At 42.1% G+C, this 27,828-nt stretch overlaps 1 protein-coding gene across 4 annotated transcripts in view; it reads left to right on the forward strand.

Moving 5' to 3' along the window:
* Positions 1 to 27,828, forward strand: part of SLC4A4 (solute carrier family 4 member 4) — a 297,689-nt gene that overhangs the window by 190,905 nt on the left and 78,956 nt on the right. For all 4 annotated transcript variants that reach the window (XM_081124504.1, XM_081124501.1, XM_081124502.1 and 1 more), the window contains 5 exons: positions 11,507 to 11,664; positions 18,518 to 18,605; positions 19,534 to 19,688; positions 20,321 to 20,440; positions 21,694 to 21,868. In XM_081124504.1, coding sequence (XP_080980630.1) covers positions 11,507 to 11,664; positions 18,518 to 18,605; positions 19,534 to 19,688; positions 20,321 to 20,440; positions 21,694 to 21,868 — 696 coding nt within the window. The remainder of the gene's footprint in view (positions 1 to 11,506; positions 11,665 to 18,517; positions 18,606 to 19,533; positions 19,689 to 20,320; positions 20,441 to 21,693; positions 21,869 to 27,828) is intronic.

The following is a 27,828-nucleotide window of genomic DNA, read 5'->3' on the forward strand; positions in this document are numbered from 1 at the left end:
TTTATAGTCACACCAAAAAAGTCCCATTCCACAAATTAGCTTAAGGGATGAGTAAAGAATTTCCTTTTTTAACAAGAAAAGTTTTAAGATAATTCTTCTTATATGATCTTGTAATAAAAAGCAATACCTGGTTAAGCTTATAAAACAGCAATTCTTATCTTTTCCCTTCTGCCATTTCCTAGTTCAGCAATCGTACAATTTACAGTAAAGAGTTAGATTTAGGAATGGAATGCTGGGGTGTGTTCCTGGTGGTGTTAGTCCAGGCCACTCAGGGACACTGAACCCTGTGCTCTGCTCAACACTCTCTCTAGAAGATCACCAGGGAAAGTGTGCACAGAAAATCAAAGGCCAAGGAATATTATTGGCTGAGGCTGAGGCTTTGGCTGCAAACCCCAAGCAGAATCCTGATGAACTAGGCAGAGCCTCCTGTCTCATCTTTTTTTTTTGAAATATGTCTGTATTGATTTCAGAGGGAGGAAGGGAGAGGGAGAGAGAGAGAAACATCAGTGATGAGAGAGTCATTGATCGGCTGCCTCCTGCACGCCCCCGACTGGGGATCGAGCCCACAACCTGCGGGGAATCGAACCTCGATCTCCTGGATCCTAGGTCGATGCTCAACCTCAGCCGCTGAGCCTCGCCTGGCTGGGCCTCCTGTCTCATCTTGATCGCTGTAAAGCGCCTATAAGCAAACAGGTTTCTTTATACTTGGAACTCCACAGTAGGCCTGCTGTTGCTACTGGAAATGCCCTCCTACAAAGAAAGATGGAAACAGCTTTCATTGAGAACTACTTTCCCAGTACCTGGAGAAAAGGTGGTGTAGGCTAACAGGCTAATTGACTCAGAATTTAATTAGTAAAGATCAGTCCTGTTTTTCCTTAGCTGTGGGCTGCTGGAAAGCAGGGAGGGGAGGCTGGGAGATAGGGACAGTCTTTAATTAACCATGGAAGCCATCACTAGATAATAAACTGGTCTCCAGCTGTCATACTCCAGGATCCCCAGAGTTCGGAACTGTAGGTTTGCTCCAGATGGATACGCATCATTCTTGGAAGGTCAAATCTATTTCAAAATTATCCCAGGGATTAGTTTTCACAAGGTTTCTTGTGATGGCCTGTTTCTTCATCCCAGCCCTGTCGGAGGCTAATTTTAACCTGAGGAAAGTGTGCTTGGTTAGGTTATATTATATTTATGTTGAGCACTGGTGGGACATGAGGGTTCGTATGCCCTTGGAAGATAAAGGCACATCCCGGTGGAGATGCACTGCAGGAAGAGAGAAGGCAGTAGGGAGGTTTACTCTCTGTGTTGGAGAAACTAGTAAGAAGGGAAGAGTAAGTCCACATTTTTTGGCATATTGCTAAGCATTTTACCTCTGATCTCTTTTAATCTTTTACAAAAATTTGTAAAGTATCAGTTATAGCCATGGAATATGTTTTCAGTTTTGCACTTTCCTTGATTTCTCTACAGGTTTCCCGCTAAGGGAGCACTACATGCAAGCCCAATTCACAATGAAATAATAGTTTGTTTGTTTGTTTGTTTGTTTATTTATTTAAAATATGTCTTTATTGATTTCAGAGAGAGGAAAGGAGAGGGAGAGAGAGAGACAGAAACATCAACGATGAGAGAGTCATTGATTGAGCCCTCAACCCGGGCATGTGCCCTGACCGGGAATCGAACCCCGAGTGCCTGGATCCCAGGTCGACGCTCAACCGCTGAGCCACGCCAGGCTGGGCAATAGTTTATTTATTAAAAATCTCACTGTGGTATAATTGTTTTATTAAAGTAAAACATGTTTGTGATTTACACATATACATATATGAATCATAAGTCTACTTGATGGTTTTCCTCAATGCAAACACACCTGTATAATTGTCACTCAGAATATGAGATAAAATGTGACCAGCATAGTATATTTGTTTTCTGTGTCATGATTTCTTCTCTTATTTTTATTATTTCCTTTTTTATACTTCTTTGAGCTTCTTTTGCTGTTTTATTCTTACTTCTTGAGATATATATTTTGGTCATGGAACTTTAGCTTTTCTTCTTTTGTAATATTTGCATTAAAGGCCATGAATATTAATCAATGCACATGTTTAGCAGCATTCCACAAGTTTTGATATGTCATATTTTGATATTATGAGTAATATTGACTTTCACAGGTCAATGATACATATTTTAATTCCTAGGATATCTACTATGCTTTTAAAATAGATTCTGCTGAAATTCTCCATCTTATAATAAATATTTAAAAAATATTAAGTTATTTCAGAGTCTGTGTTTGGTAACTACAGTATGTATCTCTGCTTTGAGTTTGTTTCTAATATCTGTTTTTTTTTTACCCTTCTTGGGTTCCATTCATTTGGTCTTGCCTACAAGTATGCCTAGTAATTTCTGATTGAATGTTGATATAATATATACATAGTATATATTTCTTCATAGATTACTTCTTTTGCTTTGGATTGGTATTAGGTTCGGGGCAGGTCACCATAATATTTACTCTGGAAGTGAGCTGATTAGAAGGTGGGTTTCTGTCTTTATGTGGACTGGCCTGTTCCTAGTTTGCCCCCTGCCTCTGGTTTTGTCCTTTAGGGGTCCCAGCTGGACGCCTGGCATGTTTGCCTATCATTTGAGAGTGGGGGAGGATCTGCTCAATTTCCGAATTTCTATAGCTACTTGGGAATCATCAGATGCCTTTAGAAGAATATCAACTGAATTTAGCCTCAACTCTGCAGTTTCCTTTTTCAGAGATATCATTTCCTCAAGGTTTTATTATCATAGTAACTTTCTGAGTCTTTTAAACCAACTCTTTTCTGGTCTGTGCCACAAGAACTTTTAAAACATGCAAACCTGACTCTTTAGTCAGGGGCACTGACTTCTTTTCCCTTAAATTGCCAAATAAAAAAATGACAGTGGCCAACACAACAATAGCCATCTGGTGTGAATGAATCAACATTATATATATATTTTTGTGTCAGATTGACAAAAAATATAATATATTTTTGGTGTGCCACAGAATTTTAGCAATTAGTTTTATGTGTGCCGTGAGATGAAAAAGGTTGAAAATAGCTGCTTTAAACACATTGTAAAAAATCTGCTTTTCAGTTTTTCTTGATGGAAGGGTTGGTGTGATGCAAGCTAGTTTATCATAGCTTGAAGTGATGGCTCTTAGACTTTATTTATTTATTTTTTATTTTAAAAAATATATCTTTATTGATTTCAGAGAGAGGAAGGGAGAGGGAGAGAGAGAGATAGAAACATCAATGATGAGAGAGTCATTGATCGAGCCCGCAACCCGGGCATGTGCCCTGACCAGGAATTGAACCCTGATCGCCTGGATCCTAGGTCAACGCTCAACTGCTGAGCCACGCCTGGCCGGGCTAGACATTATTTAGGTTAGAAATTTCTGCATCAGGTACACAGCTTCAGGCCTACAAAGAATCTAAATTTCGGGATTCATAGACTTGAGAGATATGTACTATGATTGAGATTTACAGTTGAGCCTATGAAACAGACTCTGAGTCAACTCCTCTAACCAGCCACGTGGCTGAAGATGTCAGGTCTCTTCCATTCACTTCTCCTGCTGTTAGAGGAAACAGCTTGCTTCCTGTCTTCAGGGCACTGTGCCCTTCCTTTAGGAAAAAAGTCCCAGTGAATTGGTCAAACTTGATCCATCAAATTGTCCACCTTTTCCAAGGTATAGAGAAAGGGAGTGGGCAGAGGCAGAATTATCTTACTCATGGTAAGTGAAAGAACACTTTTTTCTACCCTAACAATTAATATTGTTGGCATATAGTAAATGAACAAATTCATTCTCAGGATAAATACTTTACTAAGATGCTGGTTGACTTAGGCTTATTTCCTTCATTCTTTTGAGTTCCTCGAATCTTAAGTTTCCACAGCATGTGCGTATTCTGCAGTGCCATATCTTAGGTACAACTCAAGAGTCAGCCTTAGGGAAATGATGTGTAAGGTGGCCATAGAATGTTTTTCATAGTCCAAGATACTTTTCAGAATGAAAGAAGGCAATGTTAACAGTTCCACCAGCACAGTGGGGGTAAACTGGGACTGTCCAAAGCAAACTGGTCAGTATGGTGACTCTGCTTTCCTGCTAACACAGGCCTCTTTGCAGTGGAAGGACGTGGTACTAGGGTGACCTCGAATGATTTTCAAGCTTACCAGATGAGGTTTTTCTGGGGGGGAGAGAGTGAGAGCTGACAATTTCCAAAGTGAATGGAAGGGGGTAGAGTCAGCAGGAAGAAGAGAAAATAAGCTAAGAAGAAGAAAAGCAGAGGGGAAAGAACACCAACAGAAAAGCCAGGAATAAGCTCTTTTTCTGGAGAACAGGTGGATGCTAGCTTACGAACATGCGGCGTTGGGCAGGCTGAATCGAGAATGAATACACAGATTGGAAGACTAAAATTATTGTCGGGGAGAGGAAGAAAATGCATGGAATCCAGTAGCAGTAAGTGTAAGCTCTGTAAGAATAATGGGAAAGTATTCTCAAATATAGATGTTTTCTGAAACATTGCTTGTAGTAAGGACAGCCTATAGAATCGCCTTCTAATAAATTAGCCTTACATGGCAAACCATGAGTAGTCCTGGTTATAAATGACACTATTATAGACACACTTATTTTAACATGTGCTAAAAATGACAAAGAAAAGAGGTAGGGCTTAAATATCTGCCTAGTGACTGAGGAATAGTATGATATCCTGGACCTAGTTATGGGGTGATGCTGAGGGCGATGGTAAGGAGGTTAGGAGGCCGTGGCATTGATCAGATGGTTCTCCCAGTAAGTGGTTATTAACATTGGTTAGCAGTTGCATTGTGATGAGTCCGCTGTCGAAGCCTAACATATGCAAACTGCTTTCATAGAAGAGGGCAGGGGAATGTAAGGCCAGAGTGGACAATGGAAGACTGACTTTTCCAAACAGCTGTATGCGATGCGTGTCACTTGTATATGTGTAACTCTCCCATCATCACACAGTTACCATCCCAAGTAAGCTATCTGTTGCATAATCAGTTCTCTTCTGCTTTATCCACTCATATTCTCTAGGTTCTTGGTATGTTAATACTGTGTTCACTGGGTTGTTAGAAAACCACTGAGAAAATAAGAAAGGTAAAGAAATTATAAGAGTAAACATTTATGGCAGAGGGCAAGCATAGAATTCTGATTATAGCAAGACCTTACTGTGGAAGAAATAATATAGGCTGGTCTAAAAAGAACCTGAAGTGTACACATCTGGATTCACAGAGTTGGTGGTGCGACCTGGTAAAGACAAAAAAAAGGGCACAAAATCACAGAGCTGGTCTTAGTAACTCTTACAAATTGTAGCTCCACATGGCAGCCATTTGAAATCCATTTCTTTGAAATCAAGATTGGCTAAGGGAATTTTTTTTTCACTGTGTGTGTTCTCATAGTTGACCCTGCATAAAATCCAGGCAGGGCTTCCCTTGGAGAATCAACTAATGATCTATAAGAAAGGAATGTCAAATGTTATCTTTGAAATTCAATCCAGATGAGTTTATTGGGTGATTTTCAACCTGAGTTGAAAGCCCTTAGAGTCTGTTCTTGGTTTCATTATCTTTTATTGTTCTTTGTAATTCCTGGGTTATTCATCTTTTTGTTTAATGCTTATACTATTTTTCTTACTATTTTATTATTGTTTATAGTTTATTGTGTAAGCCCAGAATTGGTTTTCATACTTGAGTCATTACTTACTTTTTTTTAACAGATTTTATTGGGGTACTTTGAAAAAGATAACATGAATCAGTATTTGATGAGCCCACCTTTATGAGAGACCTTTGCACTTTGATTCAGATGAGAGCCTTTCTTGGACTCTGTTGCTGGGTGTCATTGCTGCATTCCTGACCTTCCCTTGAACAATATACCTTTCAGATGGTTTTTATGTTTTTTCTTTCATTGTAGCTACTTCTATACTTGCTTCTCCCCATCGCACTGTGAACTTCAGGAGAGTAGATAGGATCTGTCTGTTCTTGGCAGTGCTCACTCCCAGCCTTGAACATTGTAGGCACCCGTAAAGTTTAGAGAGAATTAAATGGAGTTGGGTTAAATAGTAAATGAGTAGATTTCTGTCCAATGAAGCATTTTCTACTCTGTTTTTAGACCATAATGTGTTATATTTACCTCCTAGTGGGAGATCAAACATTCATAGGAATATAGTCACATTCAAGGCTCTGAGAGTCTGTAGTATAGAAACTTTAACCTGGAATTCCTAAAATTTACTTGACATACTTTTGAGAAGGGTCTGGACTCTTCAGTAGATAGAAATCACCCCTAATTAATTAAAGCCCCAAATGGAATTTTCTGGCTTTCGTAACTGGTAAGAATTCTTGATGAGTTTACAGAATGGAGGAACTGCAGGCCCTCCGGGCCAGGACTGGGGACTTAGCAGTCTCTCTTTTCATACCCTTTCCTCTCCTGCTTTTGTCTGTTTGATTTTGGGTGCTGCCCTCAGTCTGTCCTAATGTGCACAGCCCTGTGACAGGCCCTTCAACATGGAGGGGAGCAACGGCAGGCGAAAGGGAGAACACTGATTTTGACACATCCAACTACTGATTTTCCAAATGGCTTGGTCCCTGCTTGGGCCGTGTTTCAATCCTTTGGAGGCCTATCACTTTGATCAGGGGCAGAGTTTATTAACATCAGCCATATCTGGGCCTTTTGTCCTCTCAGACAGCCTGGGTGGTGGGAGTATGTCCAGAATCTGTGACCCTCAGAGAGGAGTCAGGAAGGCTTAACGGGAAGAGGGGACATAACCGTGGTTCCCAAATGCTTCTCGACGCTTCCCCTCAGGCGCGCTCCTAGGCATCTGGGGCACAACACTGGACGTAATCGATGGGCTCCTACTCCTGCGGCGCCTGCACTCTAGTGCAGAGGAGGAAAATAAAGAAATAACGCGTTTGGCTGTGATAGACACAAAGAAGAAAAAACGGAGCAGGAAAGGGGAGTAGGCAGAGTCTGTGGGGAGAGGGAGGTTGAAAGGTAAGCTAATGGGGCTGGAGAAAGACTCACGGATAGGACAGTGACCTTTAGAGGAAAAGGAAGGGGGGCGGGAGCCGTGCAAAGGCCCTGAGGCCAGGGCGTGCCTGGGCGAGCAGAAGCCTGGGTGAGCCGCAGGCAGTAGGCCGGTAGCCGATGGCAGGCCCGAGGATGCTGGGGCTCTGCGCGGACATAAGACATGTCTTCTCTCAGTGCAGTGGGGACCAATAGAGGGTTCTGAGCAGAGGAGAGACAGGAACTGACTCCTGATTGGACTTCTGGCTGTTTTAGTGCGTAGACTGGCTGCCGGGGCAGAAGCGTATAATCCAGCCAGGAAGCCAGTGCCCTGATCAGGAGAAACATGGCGGTGATGTGGACCAGGGTGGTGGCAGGGAAGGGGGTGAGCACCGTCACATTCTGGGTGTACTTTGAACGCAGACCCGACCAGATTTGCTGGTAGAATGGACATGGGCTGTGAGAGGAGGAGAAATGCTGAAGGGACAGCAAGGCTTTGGCCTGAGCGATGGAAGAATGGAGTTGCCGTTCACCAGGCGAGGAGACTGGAGGAAGGGCTAGTTGGAAGGGACTGCCGGGAGGGCTCCGTTTTGCATTCGTGAGGTTTGAAATGCCTTTTAGACATCCAAGCAGAGATGTGGTTAGGTCTGGAGTTCAGGGAAGATATCCTGGCTAAATATATAAATTTATGACTCATCAGCATATAGATGGCACTTAAAGACATGGACTTGATGAAATCACCCAGAGAGTATGTGTAGAGAGAAAGGGGCCATCTGAGGACTGACTTCTGGGGCATCTGAGGCACCACACAGTTTTATTTTAGAACAGCTAAGTGTTCTCTTAGAACACTTGTGTTCCGCTAACACAGTTTGAGGTATGCTGATCGAAAAGAACATATCTTTACAATTACTTTTCTTCAGCGCATATAGAATACAGTTTATTTTCTTTGGCCTATAAAGATATACTCCTAATTTTCTAAGATGGTACAGTTATCTCAGTAAAGGTACCATAGTACTAGTAAAACATTTTGTGGAAGTTTATAATCGACTGGGATTTTCTGCATGTGTTGTGAGTCAGGTAGTTGCTTAGATCCAGACCCAGGAGGTTCTAGAATAAGCCTTTAAACCCTCTCGTCCTGGCCAGTGTGGTTAAGTGGTTAGAGCATCAGCCCACACAGCAAAGGGTGGAGGGTTTGATTCCCAGTCAAGGGCAGGTATCCGGGCTGCAGGTTCCATCCCCAGCCCTGGCCTGGGCGTGTGCGAGAACCAGCCGTTTGATGTGTCTCTCTCACATCCATGTTTTTCTCTCTCTTCCCCCCTTTCCTCCATCCCTTCCTTCCTCTCACTCTCTCTAAAAATTGGTGGAAAAAATATCCTTGGGTGGGGATCAACAACAACAAAAATTTAGTGTTACTGAGTTCGTTTCTTTCATTCAAAATATTTAGTACAGTTGAATCATGTGAAAAGTAGGTAGGTGTTCAGTACAGTGAGGGGTAAACTGTTCTAACCCTCAAGAAACTCAGGGAAAAGACTCGGACATGGACCGAATTGGGATTCGGAAGTGAGCGCTTGCAGAGTTCCCAGGAAAGTGGGCTGAGGTAGTAGAAAGCTTGAGCTGAGCTCTGAAGGACGTTTAGAAAAGGTAGGAATGAGCCCGGCCGGGTGTGGCTCAGCGGTTGAGCGTCGACCTAGGATCCAGGCGATTGGGGTTCGATTCCCGGTCAGGGCACAGGCCCGGGTTGCAGGCTCGATCAGTGACTCTCTCATCATTGATGTTTCCATCTCTCTCTCTTTCTCCTTTCCTCTCTCTGAAATCAATAAAGATATATTAAAAAAAAAAAAAGGAATGAGAGAGTTTTTGGTCATGACTGTGGGATAAATACATAAAACAGAAGTGGACATGATCAGATTACCTGCCTAACTAGAGCAAAAAGTGCTGGAGAGAATGGGAAATAAAATCTGATTATTACAGAGCTTTGAGTCCAGTGCTGGTAATGGAAACTCTCTGGAAAAAGTTTGAGAAAGGTTTCTCTAGCAGTGATATTTTGTTATGTGTTTGGGCCACTTGGCTATATCCCACACCCTACTCAGTGTTGTAGAGAACAGTTCATGACTAACTTCTTTAGGCCATAATAATAGTTTTGGCAATTCAATGTTTTTAGACCCTTCCCATGGCTGCTCTTTTCATATCTGAACAATGTAAACATAATTTATTTTTAATATTAGCATTTCTTCGAGGATTAATGGCATAAACTTTGGAAATATCCTTTACTGCTTAGAAGCGGTCATGTTTCTAACATCTAAAACAATATTATCTTGCCTTTGCTTTTTTATTTTTGGTTTCCACTACATTATTAGCCCCAACTTTCTTGTTGTTTTTTCTTGTTGTTGTTTTTGCCTCATAGCTTTCTTATATAAAGTACCAAACTTAAGAAAAAATCCCATAAAAATGCTACCGAGGGTGTTGGAGTTTTAGGGATCAGTTTTTATTACGCTTATTTTCCCTAATTAAGAACTCTTTAAATGGAAATTGAAATGAAAATGTTACTATAGCCTTTTTATTAATGGGGAAAATTGGACCATGCTTCCCACTTCCCATCTCCCTGATAATCCATGGCATAAAATACTAAGTGCATCAGTAACTTTTGACTTGAGGGGAGAGACATTTATATTGATAAGAAAATATCAGAAGTCTGCCTTTCATATGGTCCTGCAAAATTCCTATCTCTATCCCTCCATGACCCTTGAGATGTTTTCCTTGAGCAGTGGGAGGCACTTCCACTCACTGGAGGGCACTAAACACCCTATTCTAGGTGGGAGCTGGGAAGGGAGGGGAGTAAGGAATAATGCCGGCCAGAGAAGCTTTCCTAGTCACTGTGTTAAGCAGCCTTCACTCTCCAAGACAACCCCGTCTTGACCGCTGGAAAGGACTCCCACATGCCTCCCCCTCGCCATCAGCTCACTTGTATTTCACTGCAAAAATGTGAGTCTTCAGAAGGCCTCATCTTCACCTCACCAAATCTCCCAGACCCCCCCATCTGCCCCATATAGTCTGCCTCCCCTGGTTAGGACTGGTGAACTGTCTGTGCTCCTATCTGAAGATAATCCCTCTCCTTGTGATGTGGATGGCCTCTTCTCAATTGTTCAGTTGCTTGAGTGGCTTCTGAAGTTATCCCCTATCTGTCCTGCAGCAATAGCCCGCCTCTGCTGGGTCATTCTCATGAACATCCCAAAGTGTTATCATATTTCCCATTTTAAAAAATCGCCTATTTTATGCCTTCTTCCACCTCCCCCCCTATTTTTTGGCTTTTCTTGGTAGCAACATTTCTCAAAATAACTCTCTGTACTCTGTGTCTCCATTTCTTCACCTCTCAGCCTTTACCGGGCTCCCTGGTGTCCACTGTAACAGCTCCTGTCAAGATCACCCGGCACCTCCATCTTGCCAAGTTCATCGGTCCATTCTTAGTTCTGGTCTTGTTTGAGCTTTCAGCGGCCTTGGACTCGGCTGATACACATTCCTTATCGAGCCCTTTCTTTACCTGACCGCTAAGTCCTGGTTTTCCTCCTTCCTCACTGGCTGCTCTTTTCCAGGGCCCTCTGCCCATAGCTCCTCCCCTTTCTAGAAAAGGTAGGGTGGCGCGGGGTTTAGCTCTTACCCTCTTCTCTGTCTGTACTCACACCAAGCCTTGTGTGATCCTGTCTGTCCTATGGTCCTAAGTATTGTTTACAGGGTGATATCTCTGAAATTTATGTCTTTCTGCTCCACCTTTGCACTTGGACTTTTAGTGGGCAAGTCCCACCTGAAACATCCAGGACTCCTGACCGCGGCCTTCAAGGTGCTTGCCATCTGCCCCCCTTACCTGTGCAGCTTCATTTGCCGCTGTTTCCCCCCCGTTGCTCCTTCAGCTGAACATCACACTTGCCGTGTTACTCCTCTACTGCCAAGCTCTTTCCCATCTCAGAGGCTTTGTACTTGTTCTCTTTGCCTGGAATGTTCTTTTCCCAGCTCTTTGCATGGCTTGTCCCCCCACTCCGAGGTCAAATGGATTTCTTCAGAGGCCTTTCCTGACCACCCTACCTAAAGTACCCCTTTACTGGTTTTATTTTTATTTTTTTAGCACTTATCACTACTTTAAATCATATTTTATTTCTCCCCTGCTGGAATCTGAGCCCAAGGAGGACATGTAATTAGTTGATCCTGCCCTGTATCCCTAGGGTCTGGCTTCTGCTAGACTCTCAGCACATGTTTATTGAGTGAGTGAATCAATAAATGAATTGCCTTATATGTAAATCTTGTTGTTATAGCCTCAACATTTTTTAATCCAAAGTACAGAGAAATGTTTAGTAGAATGGTTAATCGTAAGAAGAAAATGCCGTAGCTCGGTCCTGTTGCCTGTAGACTGCCATGAAGGAATCCCCGGGAGGAATATATGGAGTGCTGCTTCTTGTTTCCCTCTCTGAAGTAAGGTGTGCTTCCTTGGCTCTTCCCGTGCAGCTGAAGAACAAGTTCATGAAAAAGCTGCCCCGCGATGCAGAAGCCTCCAACGTGCTCGTCGGCGAGGTGGACTTCTTGGACACGCCTTTCGTTGCCTTTGTTCGGCTGCAGCAGGCGGTCATGCTGGGGGCCCTGACTGAGGTCCCCGTGCCCACAAGGTAAGCTGATCCCTGACCGCTGGGGCCCGCAGTGTGGTTATAGGGACATCTCCTCTCCCTCGGGCCAGAGAGTCGAGAGAATGTGGATACATCCAGAGAGAGCATATTGGAAAGGTTTAATCTGAAATAATGGTTTAATCTGACTTTCATGCAGTCACATGACTTGGCACTCGTATAGTAGTAATCATAATAAAACAATTTCTTGGACCATGTACTAGTTTCTTCTTATGAATTAGTTTATTTAATCCTCACAATATTTTTTAACTATAAACTAGGTATATGGATTTTACAGATGAAGAAACTGAGTTTGAGGGTTTAACTTGCCCAAACTCATACAGATGGTAATTGGTTCAGAGGTCACAGTTGCTTTCATTTGCTCTATTTTTAATCAGAAAATTGTTAGTGTGTGTGTGTATGTAGATATATATGTGTGTGTATGCATACACACACTAACAATTTACACATACACTAACATGTATATACACACACACAGACACGTAAAAATTATAAAGCTGTACTCTTAAATTTACACAACTTACTGCTGTGTTGCATACATTTTTATTTTAAGAGCAAGCACATTATAATAATGTGTTCAATGTCCTGCACAGTATCTTTGAACTCCTCTGTTCATCTCCCTCTCAGCTGCGCTCAGGAGGGTTAGGAAGCTCCCTGAGGGAATGCAGCAGGTGGATAGCAGTTAATGCTTCACCTGAAAGAGCTTGAAGAGAAGCTTGTAACCTTCAAACTGATCCCTGAAAATTATCACATGAATAGCAACTTTTTGGCGTATGTGCTTTTTGTGGGTCCCAGGGCAAGGACAGGTGGCTTTTCTCTTCTTTAGGTTCCCCCAGGTAGTGAATCCTCCTTAGTGACCCCAGGTGGTCTGGGCATGATTAACTGGCAGTGACGGGGGCTCAAGGCTGGTTTTGAGCCAAATCAGAAGGAAAATGGGGAGAACCATTCTTTCATGGCCTCCCAATTCACGGTTTACAGGACCCTCGTCCTGATCATGCGGGGTTTCCCGCATTTGTGTATTTCTTAGACACTTCCAATGGGAGTAATACTTGCCACTGTTAGGCAGCCATTGGCCAAATAGCAGAAGAAAGGAGATGATCATTGCTTATTCAATTAATGGGATTATCCTGATTTGTGTTTTCTGTGCCTTCGCTTTTTCCTTGAAAACGGGCCAGCAGAGCCTTGAAGTCCTGTCAGAGCAGCCACCTGGCGAAAGCTAGCTGACTCAGACGTCGGCTGAAGGCCAGCCCGTGTGTCCCTATGCTTTTATTTATGTCTCTTTGGACTGACTTCACTGGGGCTTGAAAGGAAAAAAAAAATATGCCAAGAAGTGTTAAATTGCTCTTGCTTTTCCACTTTTATTATTTTTCTTTAAAAGCTACAAATAAAAAATATTTTCAAAGACTTCTTATTTAACAATAGCATGAGTTTATCGAGTGGCAAATTCTGTGTCCCTCTTATCGTCCGCTTCTGCCTGTCTCACTCTTTTCTTCTGTGTTCGAGCCTGGCAGTGGTCTAGAGGTAAAATACAGCATCATTTGAGTTAACAAAAGGAGCCCAGCAATTCAAGGGAATGTAATTCAATAATGTCATCAGACTCTTTCGGGGCAGTAATCTGAACAATATATCCTAGCATGTTAACATTTTCCCAGGAAATAGTTTTATTCATTTGCTGTCCTCCGAACCAGTGCAAGCTGTAATCACTGAGGAGGGAGTCTCATTAGCTTTTCTTGTGTATGAGTAATGCAGGGCCATTTACAATGACTGCATCCTGTGGAATCCAATAAAGGAAATCCCACAAGGAATGTGGCAGTCATTGTGGGGGGCCGCCTCTGCGCTCAGCCGTGTGCCCCGATGGGCACGCCACCCTGTGTGCTGCAGGGAGACCCGAAATATCTTTTTTTTGCACAGCTTGTAATTGTCATTGTCCCCTTTGAAGGTGGAGTAAAGTTATGCTCTTATGCTTATTACTGTTATTGATAATAAACGGTGTTACTGTTGTGCACCTTTTAGGAAGTGTAGCTCTAGGAGTTTCCCTTGTGTGGAGTTCACAAGTTTTTCTACTCTGTTATTTGGATGATCTACTTTAGCTTTCTGTTCATGGCTGGACTACCACCAACCGGGTGGATGTTATCTGCTTAGGGCCCTTCTTGCCATCCATGTGAAAGCAAACAAACTGTTTTTGGAGCTTTGGTCACTTGGTAGGATACGTTTATGGTTTTCCTAGCCTCTTGCACACCCTTTGCTTGCTGTCATCTTTATCTATCCATAGAGGCTGCTACTAACTCATATTTATGAGCTCTGTAGGGGATAAATATTATTATTCCAATTTTATAGTTGAGAGATGGAGGTGGAGGGAAGATCCATTATCAGTGCTAGAAATAGAACTGCAGATTTCTGCCTGAGAGGTCAGGCTTTTAGGGAGAATCTAAGTAGATATCTAGAATGGATTGGAATAAAATGCGTCAGGGTTTTCCCATGAAGAATAATAAAAACCCTTGAGCCGTTTGTCTTTTTCTGACCTTGATTTTCACATCTAAGGCAAATGGTTATTCAATGAGTTCTAGCCCTCTAAAAAATTTGAATGTTTACCTCTTTCGTTTCACTGTAAGTTAATATATATTGTATATTATAAATAATTATTTGCCTAAAAAAAGTAGTTTTCACTTAATTGTCAAAACCATAAAACATCCTATTAGAGGGCTTGGGATGGAGGCCCTGCTAGTTCAGGTCTGTCTTGTCCAACAATCCAGTTGCTGGCTGCTGTTTACATAAGTAATGTGGTTGGGTTATGGCTGGTTTGTGGTTCTCATGAGTCTATTGTGGAAGCTACAGTTCAGCCACATTTTCCAAAGCTGCTAAATATGAATAATGGATTATTTGATTCACTGTTGTTTTGAGAGAAGGGAATAAAGGATTGGTAAAGGCTGAGTTTATTCTAGAAATAGCTGTGATATATCAGGAAGGAGGGGGGTGCACATCCTTTCTGAAAAGATTGAGTGGTTTAGGAAGGCTGGCTCTTTTTCTGATATTGTGCTCTGTTTCTGCTATAATTATTTTGTGAATGTGAGTATAGCCCCTTGGTTCCGGACACAGATCATCTGGCACTTGTTTTTGTTTTGGAAAATGCTGCAGGCATCCTCCCCAGGCACGATCAGTTATATGAAAAAGCCCACAGGAGTAGAAGCACCTCATGAAGATCCCAGAGATGACCAGGCACTATTAAAAATTCTCACTGTGACTTATTTCTAGTTATGAGTGAATCAAAAGAACTCAGTCACATACATTAAAATTTTCCCCCGAGCTGTCAACGTGGGCTGTGCCCTTCCAGCCACACAAATGTGATGTTTACTTGAATTTGTTAATAGAGAAAAAAGCTTCTGGTTAAAAATAACATCTGTCCATTGACAAAAAACAGCTTGGGTCATGAAAGGAGTTTCAGTACATTATAAAAGCTGGCTTTGGCAAGATGTACTTCTACCCTAAAAGTTGTAACAGCTTTCGCTTCTTTGAGGTTTAAAGGGGAGAGAACACATTTCAAGCAGAAAGAACTTGAACTTGATGAGCGGTTCTGTTAGTTTTCCCTGATCTTTCATCCCCATTTTGAGGATACAGTCCAAATTAGAGGCTTCTTAAGTGTCGCGATCCTATAGATGAAATTCTCGACCTGAGGTGATGTTTTCTGCTACTTATCAATGGCCAGGTTTTCTCTGGTATTCTCTATATCATTTTAAGGAGATGGGATTTACTGTCTGGTTCCTGACTGAAATAATGTGAAAAACTTAACTGGTATGTAACATGTTGCTTCTATCTGGCACTTGGTAACTTTTCATTAAAGAAGAAAATTATTTATATATATATAAAAATTACACACATATATAAATTATATTACCTAAAAGAGAGGCATAGTACCTTTATATCTAATTTACTGAAGCTACTGAAACATAATTCTCAGATATTGGGTTTTGCTCTGATACATGTTATGTTCACCATTGGTCTGCTACTTCCATTTATTCTTTGGTACCATTTAGCAGAGCCCAGAGTAAACAATTATAAGAAACCTGAAACATTAAATTGAAAGAATATATGCACCCCTATGTTCATTGCAGTGTTATTTACAATAGCCAGGACTTGGAAGCAGTCCAAGTGCCCATCAGTATATGAGTGGGTAAAAAGGCTGTGGTATGTTTACACAATGGAATACTATGCAGCTGTAAAAAGGAAGGAAAGCTTACCTTTTACAATAGCATGGAGGGACCTAGAGAATATTATGCTAAGTGAAATAGGCCAGTCAGAGAAAGACAAGTACCATATGATTTCACTTATACGTGGAATCGAATGAACAAAATAAACAAACAAACAAAATAGAAACAGACTCATAGATACAGAAAACAGACTGACAGCTGTCAGGGAGTTGTGGGGGGCTGGGTGAAAAAGAAGAAGAAAGTGTATGCCCTCATCTCATAGAATTTAACTTGGCAGCTCCATTATTCCACCAGCTCTTAGAATAATGGCCCATTACCTGCCAAAGTTTATATTTGAGGACTATAAATAACTGAGAGTCTTTTACTCACTTTCTAACGAGAGTCTTTTGGCTTTGTTGCCATATAGTCAACCTGAAAATTAACTCCTGTGTCAGTTGATAAGTGTATATTTCCATAATGTGTATTTGTAAACTATAATCATGATGGAGATGCTAGGGAGAGGCAAGAAGAGGTACAGAGTGGTTCTGGAAATGTTTTAGAGATTATATATTATTGATAAACTAATATTTAGATACATTGAAATAATAAAAATGGCAGAAAAAGGAACCTTAATATTTAAAAAATATATTAAATATAAGATTCAGATATCCGTTTGCTCTTGCTGCAGTGCACCTGTCCCCTTTGTCTAAAACTATGTTCTTTTGTCCTTCCCGACAGCTGGCCGTTGGTAGACAGGCAAATAGGGGTTGGGAAATGTGACCACTACTATAGGAGTTTCTTAATTTGTATTTTGCCTTAGTGGTTAAATATTGAGTGCATTTGTTGTACTCAAGTCAGTGATCAGTCCCTTTAGAAAAACACATTTCATCGTCATAAAGGAGCACTATAATTCTCTATGTAGTGGTATATAACTTAGGCCCAGCTTCGAAGGAAGAAAAGCTCTAGTATCAACTGAACTTCAGTGTTAGAAGAACGAAAATCCAATTCTGGTAACAGCTTCCTTCATACTTGCACGGACTTTTGTGCCTGCTGATTACTTGGCTAGTCCATCCACTGTGATAGCCCTTGAAAGTGGGCGAGGGGCCCCACTGCAGAACTGGCTCCTCAGTGTGTAAGTACTGAATGGCTTTATGGCTATTCTGAGATAAACTGAGTATTCTTGCTTTCAGATACTTTTTTATATTCTACACTTCTGTTTTTTTTCTTCTTTGGATTGAATTTTATAATGAAAAAAGGGAATTATCTATGGGAGGGCTGTTTGGCACAGACCCTAACACATCCAAGAGTACTTGCTGTCAGTCCCTTTTTATTTAAAGTGAGGTATATAAATAAGTAAAAAATAAAATTTTACTAAGCCAAGTCCTCAGCCATTCCTGGTCCCCTAAAATTTTACCTAAGATGTCTAGCCACCAGCTAACTATCCACAATATCCTTCCCCAAGGTGATCCATGGAAGTCATTGTTGGACAGCCTTTCTCTGTTGATCACAACCCTAGTGTGTAGGTTGTGCAGGTAATATTAGGCAGAATTGTGCTCTGGAAAGAACAAGGGGTAGGAAGGCCTGTCTGCTCTCTGCCATTTACCAGGCACAGTGTTTGGGCTCATCCATTAACCTTCTCAAGCCTCAGTCTCTGCACCATGAAACAGGAAAAGGATACCTGTTCTTACTGCAGAGGGTTGTGGGGAGTTTAAATGAGGTGCTGGACGTGGAGTGCTTTGCAAGCTTTAAAAAGCTGTGCAAATAGATGTGATCATTTTTATTACCTCTGTGTTAGGTAAGACATGATCATAAGCAAGGCAAGAATTTATCCTATGTCGCCTTTAATATATTTTTTCTTGTTCATTTACATATGGGGTCTCCTCCTCCCTAGTCGAGACATGAATCTTTGCTCTTATCATCAGTGAAGGATTTCTTCCACCATGATAAGAGGTGAACCTAAATGGGATAAGCTTATTATTGCAAGTTTCAGGACCTACTTACTGCGGGGCAATGCTTGTGCAATATCAAGAAAAGAAGTTTGGAAAGGAAAATGGGGACACCCACCAAAAAAACACCACAAAACCCTTAACTGTGAATGATGCTTTATTTTGCATTTTTCCCATATCTTCTTTCTTTACTTTGGCTGTCAGCATGTGGCTAACTCGTGGAAGACTTGGTTTTTGCTGACCCCCAGTCACTTCTGAGTAGAAACATTTCTTAAGTCAGGAGAAGATCCTATGTCACTGCCCAGATTGGGTAAGGAGAAGCCAGAGAAGTCTGAAGATGTACTAAGTCTTTCTAGTTATTGTGTTTAATGGGTTTTTCCAAAGATTCTGCAATTCAGTAGACATGGAGAGGAAAAAGCTTAGGAGGGAAAGATAGAACGGCTCAACAAGTGAACCTTCCCTTCTCAGGGGAGACGCTTCTCAGGCTTCCACGCTGAATTCTCCGTCGCCTCCAATAAACGGAACAGTGGGGTTTGTTTCACTGTAGTTGAAAGTGTATCTGTCATCCTGCCACGAATATTCCATTTGTTTAAGGGTGAATTCTGGACCTAACCCTTTCATGAACTAGGATAAGCGTGTCTCAGTTTTATGTATTTTGAGTTGGATGAAATGTGTGTTACAGCCTTTGCTTCTTTCCCCTTCCATTAGGTTCTTGTTCATTCTCCTAGGTCCTAAGGGGAAGGCCAAGTCCTACCATGAGATTGGCAGAGCCATCGCCACCTTGATGTCTGACGAGGTAGGGAACTGGGGAGATGCTGCTCTGTGCGTGTCTTACTGGTGTGTTTTCATACTGCACCTTGGCTGTCACTGTAAATTAACACAGTGACTTGAACTGTTTAAAGAACATTTAACATCGGTCAGTTTTAAGAATGGAAAATGTTTAGAAAATAAAGGGAAATGTGTTTTATTCCAACCTAAAATTGACCTTTTGGAAACCGTGTGATGTCAGCTTGCTGGCCAAGAGTGAGCCCCGTTGTGAAGAAGGCTGGCCAGCACACCCTTCCAACTGAATGAGACACGGTCAGGAAGCTCCTTCTTTGGATATTTGTGTGAAAGGCATGGAGCATTTGCTGCCTTAGATGGTTGAGTTATTGCTGGATGACTAGATGGACAGACACTGTCCGCATCCCAGAATGTACATAATCCTCTTTGCAGTTGTTCTGTTCTCACCTGGCTGATGACCTGACCGTCCCTTGCCCATATCCTAAGCTTTTCATAGCTGGACAGATTATCACCTACTTACAGTCCTTTGGTTTATGTGTCGCCACTATGACTCAGATTTTTCTTATTTTTTAATAGCTGACATTATTTGTGTGTTTGAGAGCTGCAGTGTTTGGGTCTTAACCTGATCGTAACACTCAGTGTGAACTTTTCCTTCTTGAATTATCAGCATTGGTTTGTCCCGGTAGTTTTTATTTCAGGGAACGACTCTTCAGTATATTTCTCCAAATCATTTTTATTTGGTTTCCATAGCAACTATATCAGTGATGGGACAGACCGATGGGAGATGATAGGCAATATTATTTTACAGTATTGATAGGGAAAAAAGACATATAGAAGAAACAGCCATATTAAAGTGGGCTATGGATTGCGTTCTTCAGGCCGGACACGTGAGGCATGTGGAGAGTTGTCTTGTTGGCTCAGCACACCTCTTATTTTTTCAGGTGTTCCATGACATTGCTTATAAAGCAAAAGATAGGCAGGACCTGATTGCCGGCATCGATGAGTTCCTAGATGAAGTCATCGTCCTTCCCCCTGGGGAATGGGATCCAGCCATCAGGATAGAGCCTCCTAAGAGCCTTCCATCGTCTGACAAAAGGTAAATTATCGAGCAGGTGGGGGTGTTAAACCTTGAGAAAGAGGCTATGTTTGGCAAAGGAAATGGAGTCGGGCAACTGCCCTAATATTTTTAGTTCCCATTTAACTTGGTATATTGTCGCATCTCAGATGAATCACATGTGTGCCTCGGTTTCACATTTCATTGACACTGTGAAATGAATGTTATATGTTGTGATGTGCTTTGGTGACTACAAATTAGAGATCTCAGATTGTGAGACTGGAATACATCATAGAGATTCTTAGGGGATGTTGTGGGGACTCCTTGTGCCTGTGGAAAGATTAGTTTACTCAAGATGACACCCTGTAGATTTAAGAGGTTAAGAAATTGGGTAAGATAATTGAGGAGAAGCCATTTTCTGGAAATGTGTTATTTTCCAGGTGAAAAGGTTTCCCTCTTATACAACACACAGTTTGTTCAACTTTTCTGTTCCTCCCGTCATTTGTTTGGCTCTAAATATAACACTTCCAGAATCACCTGTTAGGATGGCAGAAGGAAACAATGATCTTTCTCCCAAAGGGTTTCGGCTCCTCTCTTCATTAGCTGGTGCCTGGCACAACTGAGAGGCAGATGCGCACCGTAAACTAATATTCTCTTGGGCTCTGTTGTCTTAGAAAGAACATGTACTCAGGTGGAGAGAATGTTTCCCAGATGAACGGGGACACACCCCACGATGGCGGCCACGGCGGCGGCGGAGGTCACGGGGACAGTGAAGAATTGCAGAGGACTGGACGGTAACTGAGGGGTTCTTTTGTCATTCATGACGAGGTTTTCCTTAGACCTAAATGTCCCTTCATCTTTCTGTCAGCATTTGACTCACTGGTGTGTACATCTGTTCAGCCAACAAATATTTATAGTTACCTAATAGTCGCAGCCCCCGGGACGCAGTGGTGGACTGAACAAAAGCCCGGCCTCCGGGCTCTTGCTTTGTAGTTAGTGGCGGAGACAGGCAGGGAGCGAATAAGGACAGTGGTGACGGTTTCATAGGGGACACAAGGGGAAGTGGGAGTTTGCGGCGGGAGGAAGGTGTTTTGGCCAGGTGGCCGGGACAGCCTTGGAGAGAAGCGCGGCCTCTGCGGGGGCAGAGCACGGAGACATGGGCTGGGAGCGGGGACAGCAGTGCCCGGCGCTGGGGCCAGTGTGACTGGAGAGAGGAAAGCAGAGAGTGTGGGCAGTGTGTGCAGGAGGGATGAATAGCGCCGCTCACGCCCTCGGGGGTTCGCGGTTCCACCTCTCCCTGTACCTTCCCTCGAAAGTGGCAGCTGCTGCAGGGATGGGGGGCTCAGGCCTGGGCTGCCCGCGGGTGGCAGGTCCCCCCCCCCCCCATGGCTTCTGCTAAGCCCGTCGCCGGCTCGGGAGGCCTGCTCTGGCCGCCGTGGTGTTTCAGCCACTGCTGCCCTCGCACTGAGTAACTCCCCTCCCCACTTCTCTTAGCACCACGCATGTTACTTCTTGTGTCTCCTCCACACAGAAAGTACACTTCACGAGGGTGGGATCTTTTTGTTTTTTGTTTTCTGTATCATTCGCTGTTGTATCTCCGGCACCCAGATTTGTGTTGAGTATATCACAGATGCCCAGCAAACACTTGTGGAATGATGAATGAATGAATGAATGAACGAGGCTGGAAAGGAATCTATAGCAAGATTATAAAGGTCCTTTTATGATCTGCTCACATCATAAGGTGTCACATTTATGTTTTCCTTCAGACAGTAAGAAGTTTTAATTTATCTAGACAATTCGCTCTCAGCTAAAGACCGACCATCTGGTCTTTAGGGAATGTGACACCTAATTTGGTGACTGAAAAAGGGAAAGACAGGAGAAAATTTATCCTTCCACAGCTTTCTGGTTGTATCTTAAGTGGTTAAATAGTACCTTGTTCATTCAAGCACTTTAAGTACAAATTCTTTGTGGTTTAATAAGTTATCTCTTGATTAATTTGATGGTAATTTATTTTACATTGTCACTTGTTTGCTTTCTCTTTACTCAGGTTCTGTGGTGGACTAATTAAGGACATAAAGAGGAAAGCACCATTTTTTGCCAGTGATTTTTATGACGCTTTAAATATTCAAGCTCTGTCAGCAATTCTCTTCATTTATCTGGCGACTGTAACTAACGCTATCACTTTTGGAGGACTGCTTGGGGATGCCACTGACAACATGCAGGTGGGTTTGGTTTGGGGGAGACACAAATAGTACAGCCCAGATTGCCTTCCTCACCCCTGCAGCTCAGGGAGCAGCAGATGGCCTTTCGGTTACTCAGCGTGATTTTCCTTTTTTTGCTGGATGCTGCGTTTTACTTTGCTTCTGGCCTGCTGCTGTATTTCCAACATTTTCATAATTATAAAAATAGCCTGATGAAATCTGGCTTGAGTCACACGTGGAGAAAAGAAGGGAAGGAAATGAGAATATACAGTTCTATTTGGGCCAAAGCATATCAGCTGCTTTAGCTTTGTGCAGGGCACCTGGCTTAGACCTTGCCCTACCTTGAACGTATGGACCATTTTGTTAAACTTGATGGTCACACTCTTTCTGGAAATGCACGATCACCGGCATTGTACACATGAGCTAACGGAATCATCGACGGAATGGTTTACTCAAGGGTGGATTTGCTTATCTGTCAGTGGGACTCAGCTTAAGAAATACAAGATAAGAGTTGTTTCTCCTAATCCTGAACCTGCTTCTCATGAAGCTGTAAAGGCTCTGGATTGACTTGTTTTGTATGAGCCACAATTCATTGGTGACTTTGCAGGTGGCACTTGCCTTCCTTTTGTATCAGTAATACCTAACGTTTTAGTGATAGGAAAGATACTTCAGAGTCCCTCAATCAGAAAAATATACAGAACTCCTTGTATTGATCCAGTCGTGAAGGAAAAAATAGGCATCGTGTGAGGTGCTGCACACAGAGTAGTGAGCGAGGGTGATATTCTCATGTAAACAACCAGACTCAAGCCCTTTTCTAACCCAGTCCTTCTCTTTTATGACTCACTACTGTTTAGCCTATGTGGCTGGCACTCCTCAGTGCTGCCAGCCAGCTGAAAAAAATACAGCTGATTCCAAATGATTGCTTTTCTTCCACTTCTGTTTTCTTCCCTGGACACATTTATGTTTTAGATTTCTGCCTAAACACAAAAATAAGATGGAGACTATTTTGCTCCAAGTAAAAAGGGTGAAACTGTTTTAAACAATTGTATTTATGTATATCAATAACACACACGCATACACACACACACTGTACATGTTGATTTGGTCTATTTTAAGGACCAGGGAGTGAGGTGACTTGACATGTGAAGAGCGTCTCAGCCCTGCAAGGGTAGATCCTTTCACACACGGTGAGCTGATGTTCTGACAGTGGAAGTCTCCTGGACTTGGCAGCGGGACAACAAAGTATTTTGTGGATTTGGTGCTAAGGTCCAGGACATTTCACAAGTCTATGGCAGAGGTTGATTCATTCCTTTGAAAATATTTATTTAATGTCTACTGTGTGCCAGACACTATTTTAAGTGCTGGGGAAACAGATTAGTGACCAAAATAGATAAGAATCCTATTCTGACAGCATTTACAGTCTAGGGTGTTAATAGAGCTATCTGTTCTGTGCCCCCAGGAGATAGCCGTCATGGTGTGTCGTGGGCTCATTTAGGGGGTGAGGTCCTCTGGCTCTATTTGATCCTCCAAACAGTAGATCAAGACTAAGCAGAAAAGCATTAGCACAGCCTGAAATAATCTTCAGTGATATCACACGCCTTCACAAATGTGGCAGTGGGTTATTCTCAAAAGCACAAGCAGCTCAAATGAGTCAACTGAGAACAGTGTCCTTGCTTTTAAAGGCAGACAGCTCAGAGATGGTTCACACAGGGCCTTTATTGTCAGGCTACAAATAGACATGGGTGCTGGGTAGAAACATGTTGTGAAAACACAGATGAGTCACTGTATTGCTGTTGTTTAAGCAAACTCTTCTGCCAGCTTCTGTGCAGGAGGTCTTGCCTACTCAAAGACAGGAATTTACATTGAAGCATTTATTTCAGAGGTGAAATGTACATATATGTGTATATAATAAGGTATATATGTATTTAATGATTACATATAAATTTATGTGGTATATATATTTAATGTTCCCATATATTTGTGTGTGTACACACGCGCACACACACACACACACGCACATTTATTAAAAGCAGACCTGGGGAGCCATATGGATCATTTCCCATGGACTTGTGTTCAGAATAAAGCAGCTGAAGCTATGATGGCTCCAATAGAATCACTTTATAATGGCCACATGGGTGACTGTGCGACTTCCCCAGCATGGCATTTGGCCGTGAGGTCTCTGAGGCCTCCAGAGGAGTACTCACGGCTCCCTTGCTCAGTGTGGGCAAAGTGTAGCTTGGGCTCCAGCGAGTGACTAAATCACTTTGTCAGGGGTTGGCCTCACATTCGTCTCGGATGCAGCCCAGGCTGGTGCTGTTTTCTGTTCTTGGAGTGGAACAAGAGCATTACCTGTCTGCGGTCCAGGAATCGTGCCGACACTCTTGTCGCACCCTTATTACCCTTAGTACCCTTTTCGGCAAGTCCCGCGGTAATAACACTCTGGCCCCCTCGCCGTACACGGGCTTTTCAGCGTCACCACCCTGAAAGCCTGTCCTTTCCACCACTGAATTCTGTGACCATACATGTCAACTCACTGCATTGTATTTACGTTCTTGTTTGTCAAGCAGGTATACTGTTCTCTTCATTTAGGTACATCTAATTAAATTGTTAAATATCTATTTAACAAATATTTCTGGGTAGCTTAGTCTTTGGGCAAGAGACTGATACAGAGGACATTTTTTGATACTGGGTGGTAAGTCTGTGTGTTGTTTAAAAGTTGTTTAGCTTTATGAAACAAAGAAAAGTATTTTAACCTAAATCAACATTGTTGATAGTGAATGACAATGTGTTAGAGTGAAGATTGAGTGAAGAAAGTAATTTTAACTTTTTCCAGGAGTAAATATAATAATCCTCTTTTCACAACCTTATAGCAAAAGAATATAGTAAGATTTTTAGAATTCTGTGAATTTTGTGATATTTATGGAGCCTAACAGAACACATTTTAAGGGAACTTGTCTCATAATAAGAAACATTTATAGCTAGCATCTCCAAATCTGAGGATTTATTTTAACATACTGCTGTGCTGAGAATATTTAATCAATCTGCTTAAGTTGGAAATATATCATTCCTTATTCACATGACATTCCTCCATGAGACAGACATTTATTTATGAAGCTTATCTTGTGCAATTTATAACAGCAAGGTTAAAGCAAATTGCTGATTGCTTCACTATAGTTAGGGCTGTGTAGTAATTTCAGTTCACTTTGGTACTAAAATCCATTTCTAACTCGAAGTGGAAATGTGAGATAACATGTTAGTCTGCCTGAACTAGTCTTCTGGAAACACTGCAGTTTCAAAAAGTGAGGCGGGGTAACCTGCTGGCATGACACCCCTGGGTCCTTTGGGTGAGCAGAAATAAACGCCTGCCTCCTGACAAGGGGCGGGCTCTGCATTGCTCACCTGCCTCCAAGGTCTGCTGGCCGTTCCTTCTCCCAGGAGGCACTTTAAGTAATTCGCTTCACTTCAGGTACCGATTCTGAATTAAACCTGTTTGATTAAAGTTAAGTAATTTGTGACCAAATTTTTACTTACCAGAACTTTATTTGTTTAGTTTTTTCTTTTTTTATTTGAAAGACCTTTGCCAACTCTATTTCTTTGGTGATTGGAAAATGACAGTGATTTAGGCTGGTTGGGGATCCCAAATGTTGAAAATTTTGAGAGTTATTTTGTGTTTGGCTTGAAATTAGTTTGAAATAGCTTTATTTTTATAAGATGTAATTATGCATTGTAGAAAATGCAAGTAATACAGTAAAACTAGATAGAATATAATTTTGTTTTTAAACTCATCACCCAGAAATCACCATTATTAACCGTTTCATGAACATCTTCCCATGTATCCTGCAATGCATGTGCAAACAGATTGATATACAAGATTTTATGTGAATGAGGCCATAAACACGTTGTTTCAAAGCATGCCTATGTTTAATGGAAGTCTTTCCGCTTTAGTGTGGTTCTTGAGATCATTTTGTTGTTGTTGTTGTTAACCTCACCGAGGATGTTTTTCCCGTTGCTTTTTAGAGAGAGTAGAAGGGAGGGAGAGAGAGAAACATCAAAGTGAGAGGGACACATCGATGGGTCGCCTCCCGCATGTGCCCCACCCAGGGGCCAGGGATCAAACCCACAACCCAGGTACGTGCCCTAGACTGGGAATCACACCTGCTACCCTTCGGTGTGTGGTTGGACTCTCTGTCCATTGAGTCACACCGGCCAGGGCTTGAGAATCATTTTTAATGACTACATCTATTTGTACACATGATGCATGTGCTATAATTTGCTTAATAAATCCCCTATTAGTAGACTTTCCTTTTTCTCCAATTTTCCCATCTATAAACAAAGGTTATACCAATTTATACTTCTACCAGTAATGGACAAGAGTGCCCACTTGTCTGCACCCTTGCAAAATCAGGACTCTGTCCCGTATTCTCATTTTTTTGTTTTTCTGAGGGTTGAAAAAAAGATAACTCCTTCTTATTCAAATCAGATTTATTTGATTTTCAGCGAGGGTGAATATCCTTCCACATTTTTATTGGCTGTCTTTTTTTTAAATCCTCACCTGAGGATATGCTTATTGATTTTAGAGAGTGGGGAAGGGGGAGAGAGAAAAAGAGAGAGAGAGACATTGATGTGAGAAAGAACATCGATCGGTTGCCTTCCATATGTGCTCCGACTGGGAACCGAACCCACAACCTTTCGGAGTATGGGACAGTGCTCCAACCAACTGAGCCACACTGCCAGGGCAGGCCATCTAGTCTTATTTATATTTGTGTCCTTGGCGTATTTTCCTTTTAGGCATTGGGTTTTTTTCTCATTGACTTGTTAAAAACGCCTTGTGTAATAAGGATATTTTCTTCTTGCTTCTCAGAAATATCACAAGTATATTTTTCCTAAACTTACCATGTGTCTTCTGACCTTATTTATGATTTATTTTGCTGTATAGATTCCAATTTTTATGCAGTCGAAATCTTCAATGTTTTATATTTTCTTATTTTCATGATATATTTAGAGAGGCTTCCTTACCCCAAGATTAGAAAAATATTTACCCACATATCTTAATTCTTTAATGTTTTCATTTGAATTTTTTATCCATCTGGAATGGATTTTTGCGTAAGGTGATACTGGCATTTGATGTTTGCACCCTTCAGATGATCTAGATGCATATTCGCAGCTCTTCAAACAGAAAGACGCCCCAGAGCCCCCTGTCCTGCCTGTCCCTTCTGTTGGGCGTGGGGTTGAAGCTCTTTGGCAAAGGTTTTGGCTCATCCTTTCCTTCAAGCAGGGAGCTAATTTGTCTTTCGTCTTCCTCTTTCTCAGTTCCTGCTGGGCAGTGTGCACAGAAACCCTGTTATGAGGACGAAGCACTTTTAGGCAGAGTAGGTGGCGACGAGGATTTGGCAGCTGTGAGCCGTCAGGACAGAAATCACTGATTTATGGGCTGTGGCTACACAGGTGGAATAAAAATGAGGGCTGGGTACCCAGTCTTCCCCCGGAGATGCACGGTCTCTGACCGAGCCTTGCCTCTGCCGGTGCTGGTTCCGATTCTGAAGAGGAGGAAAGGCTGCATGAGTGCGGCTCAGATTTGGGCCTCTTGAGAATCCCCTGGGGGCTTTGGAAACATGCTGATCCCCAGGCCCGATCTTCAGGGATTATGATTTAATTTTTCAAGGTAGAGATCAAGAACCAGCACTTTTTTCTTAAAAAAAAAAATAGCTTCCCAGTTGATTCTCATGTGACTGAAGTTTGGTTTTGTATCTGCATTGCTTCTGTACTCATTCTTGATCATATGACTTGGCTTATGCTGGGACCCTGACATCAAAGCTGCTGCAGATAATTCAGAGCTCACTGCCTCTGTCCAGTGGCGATGTGTAAGTCGCATTAGGCTGCATCATTTTTCTTGGCTAAATTTCAGAACCAAGGACTTATCTAGAGAAATTTAATTCTATTCAACATTCTATACAGTTTGTATAAACTACCATCAGTGGGCT

Source organism: Miniopterus schreibersii, assembly GCF_964146895.1.
Source record: "Miniopterus schreibersii genome assembly, chromosome: 1".
NCBI lineage: Eukaryota > Metazoa > Chordata > Mammalia > Chiroptera > Miniopteridae > Miniopterus > Miniopterus schreibersii.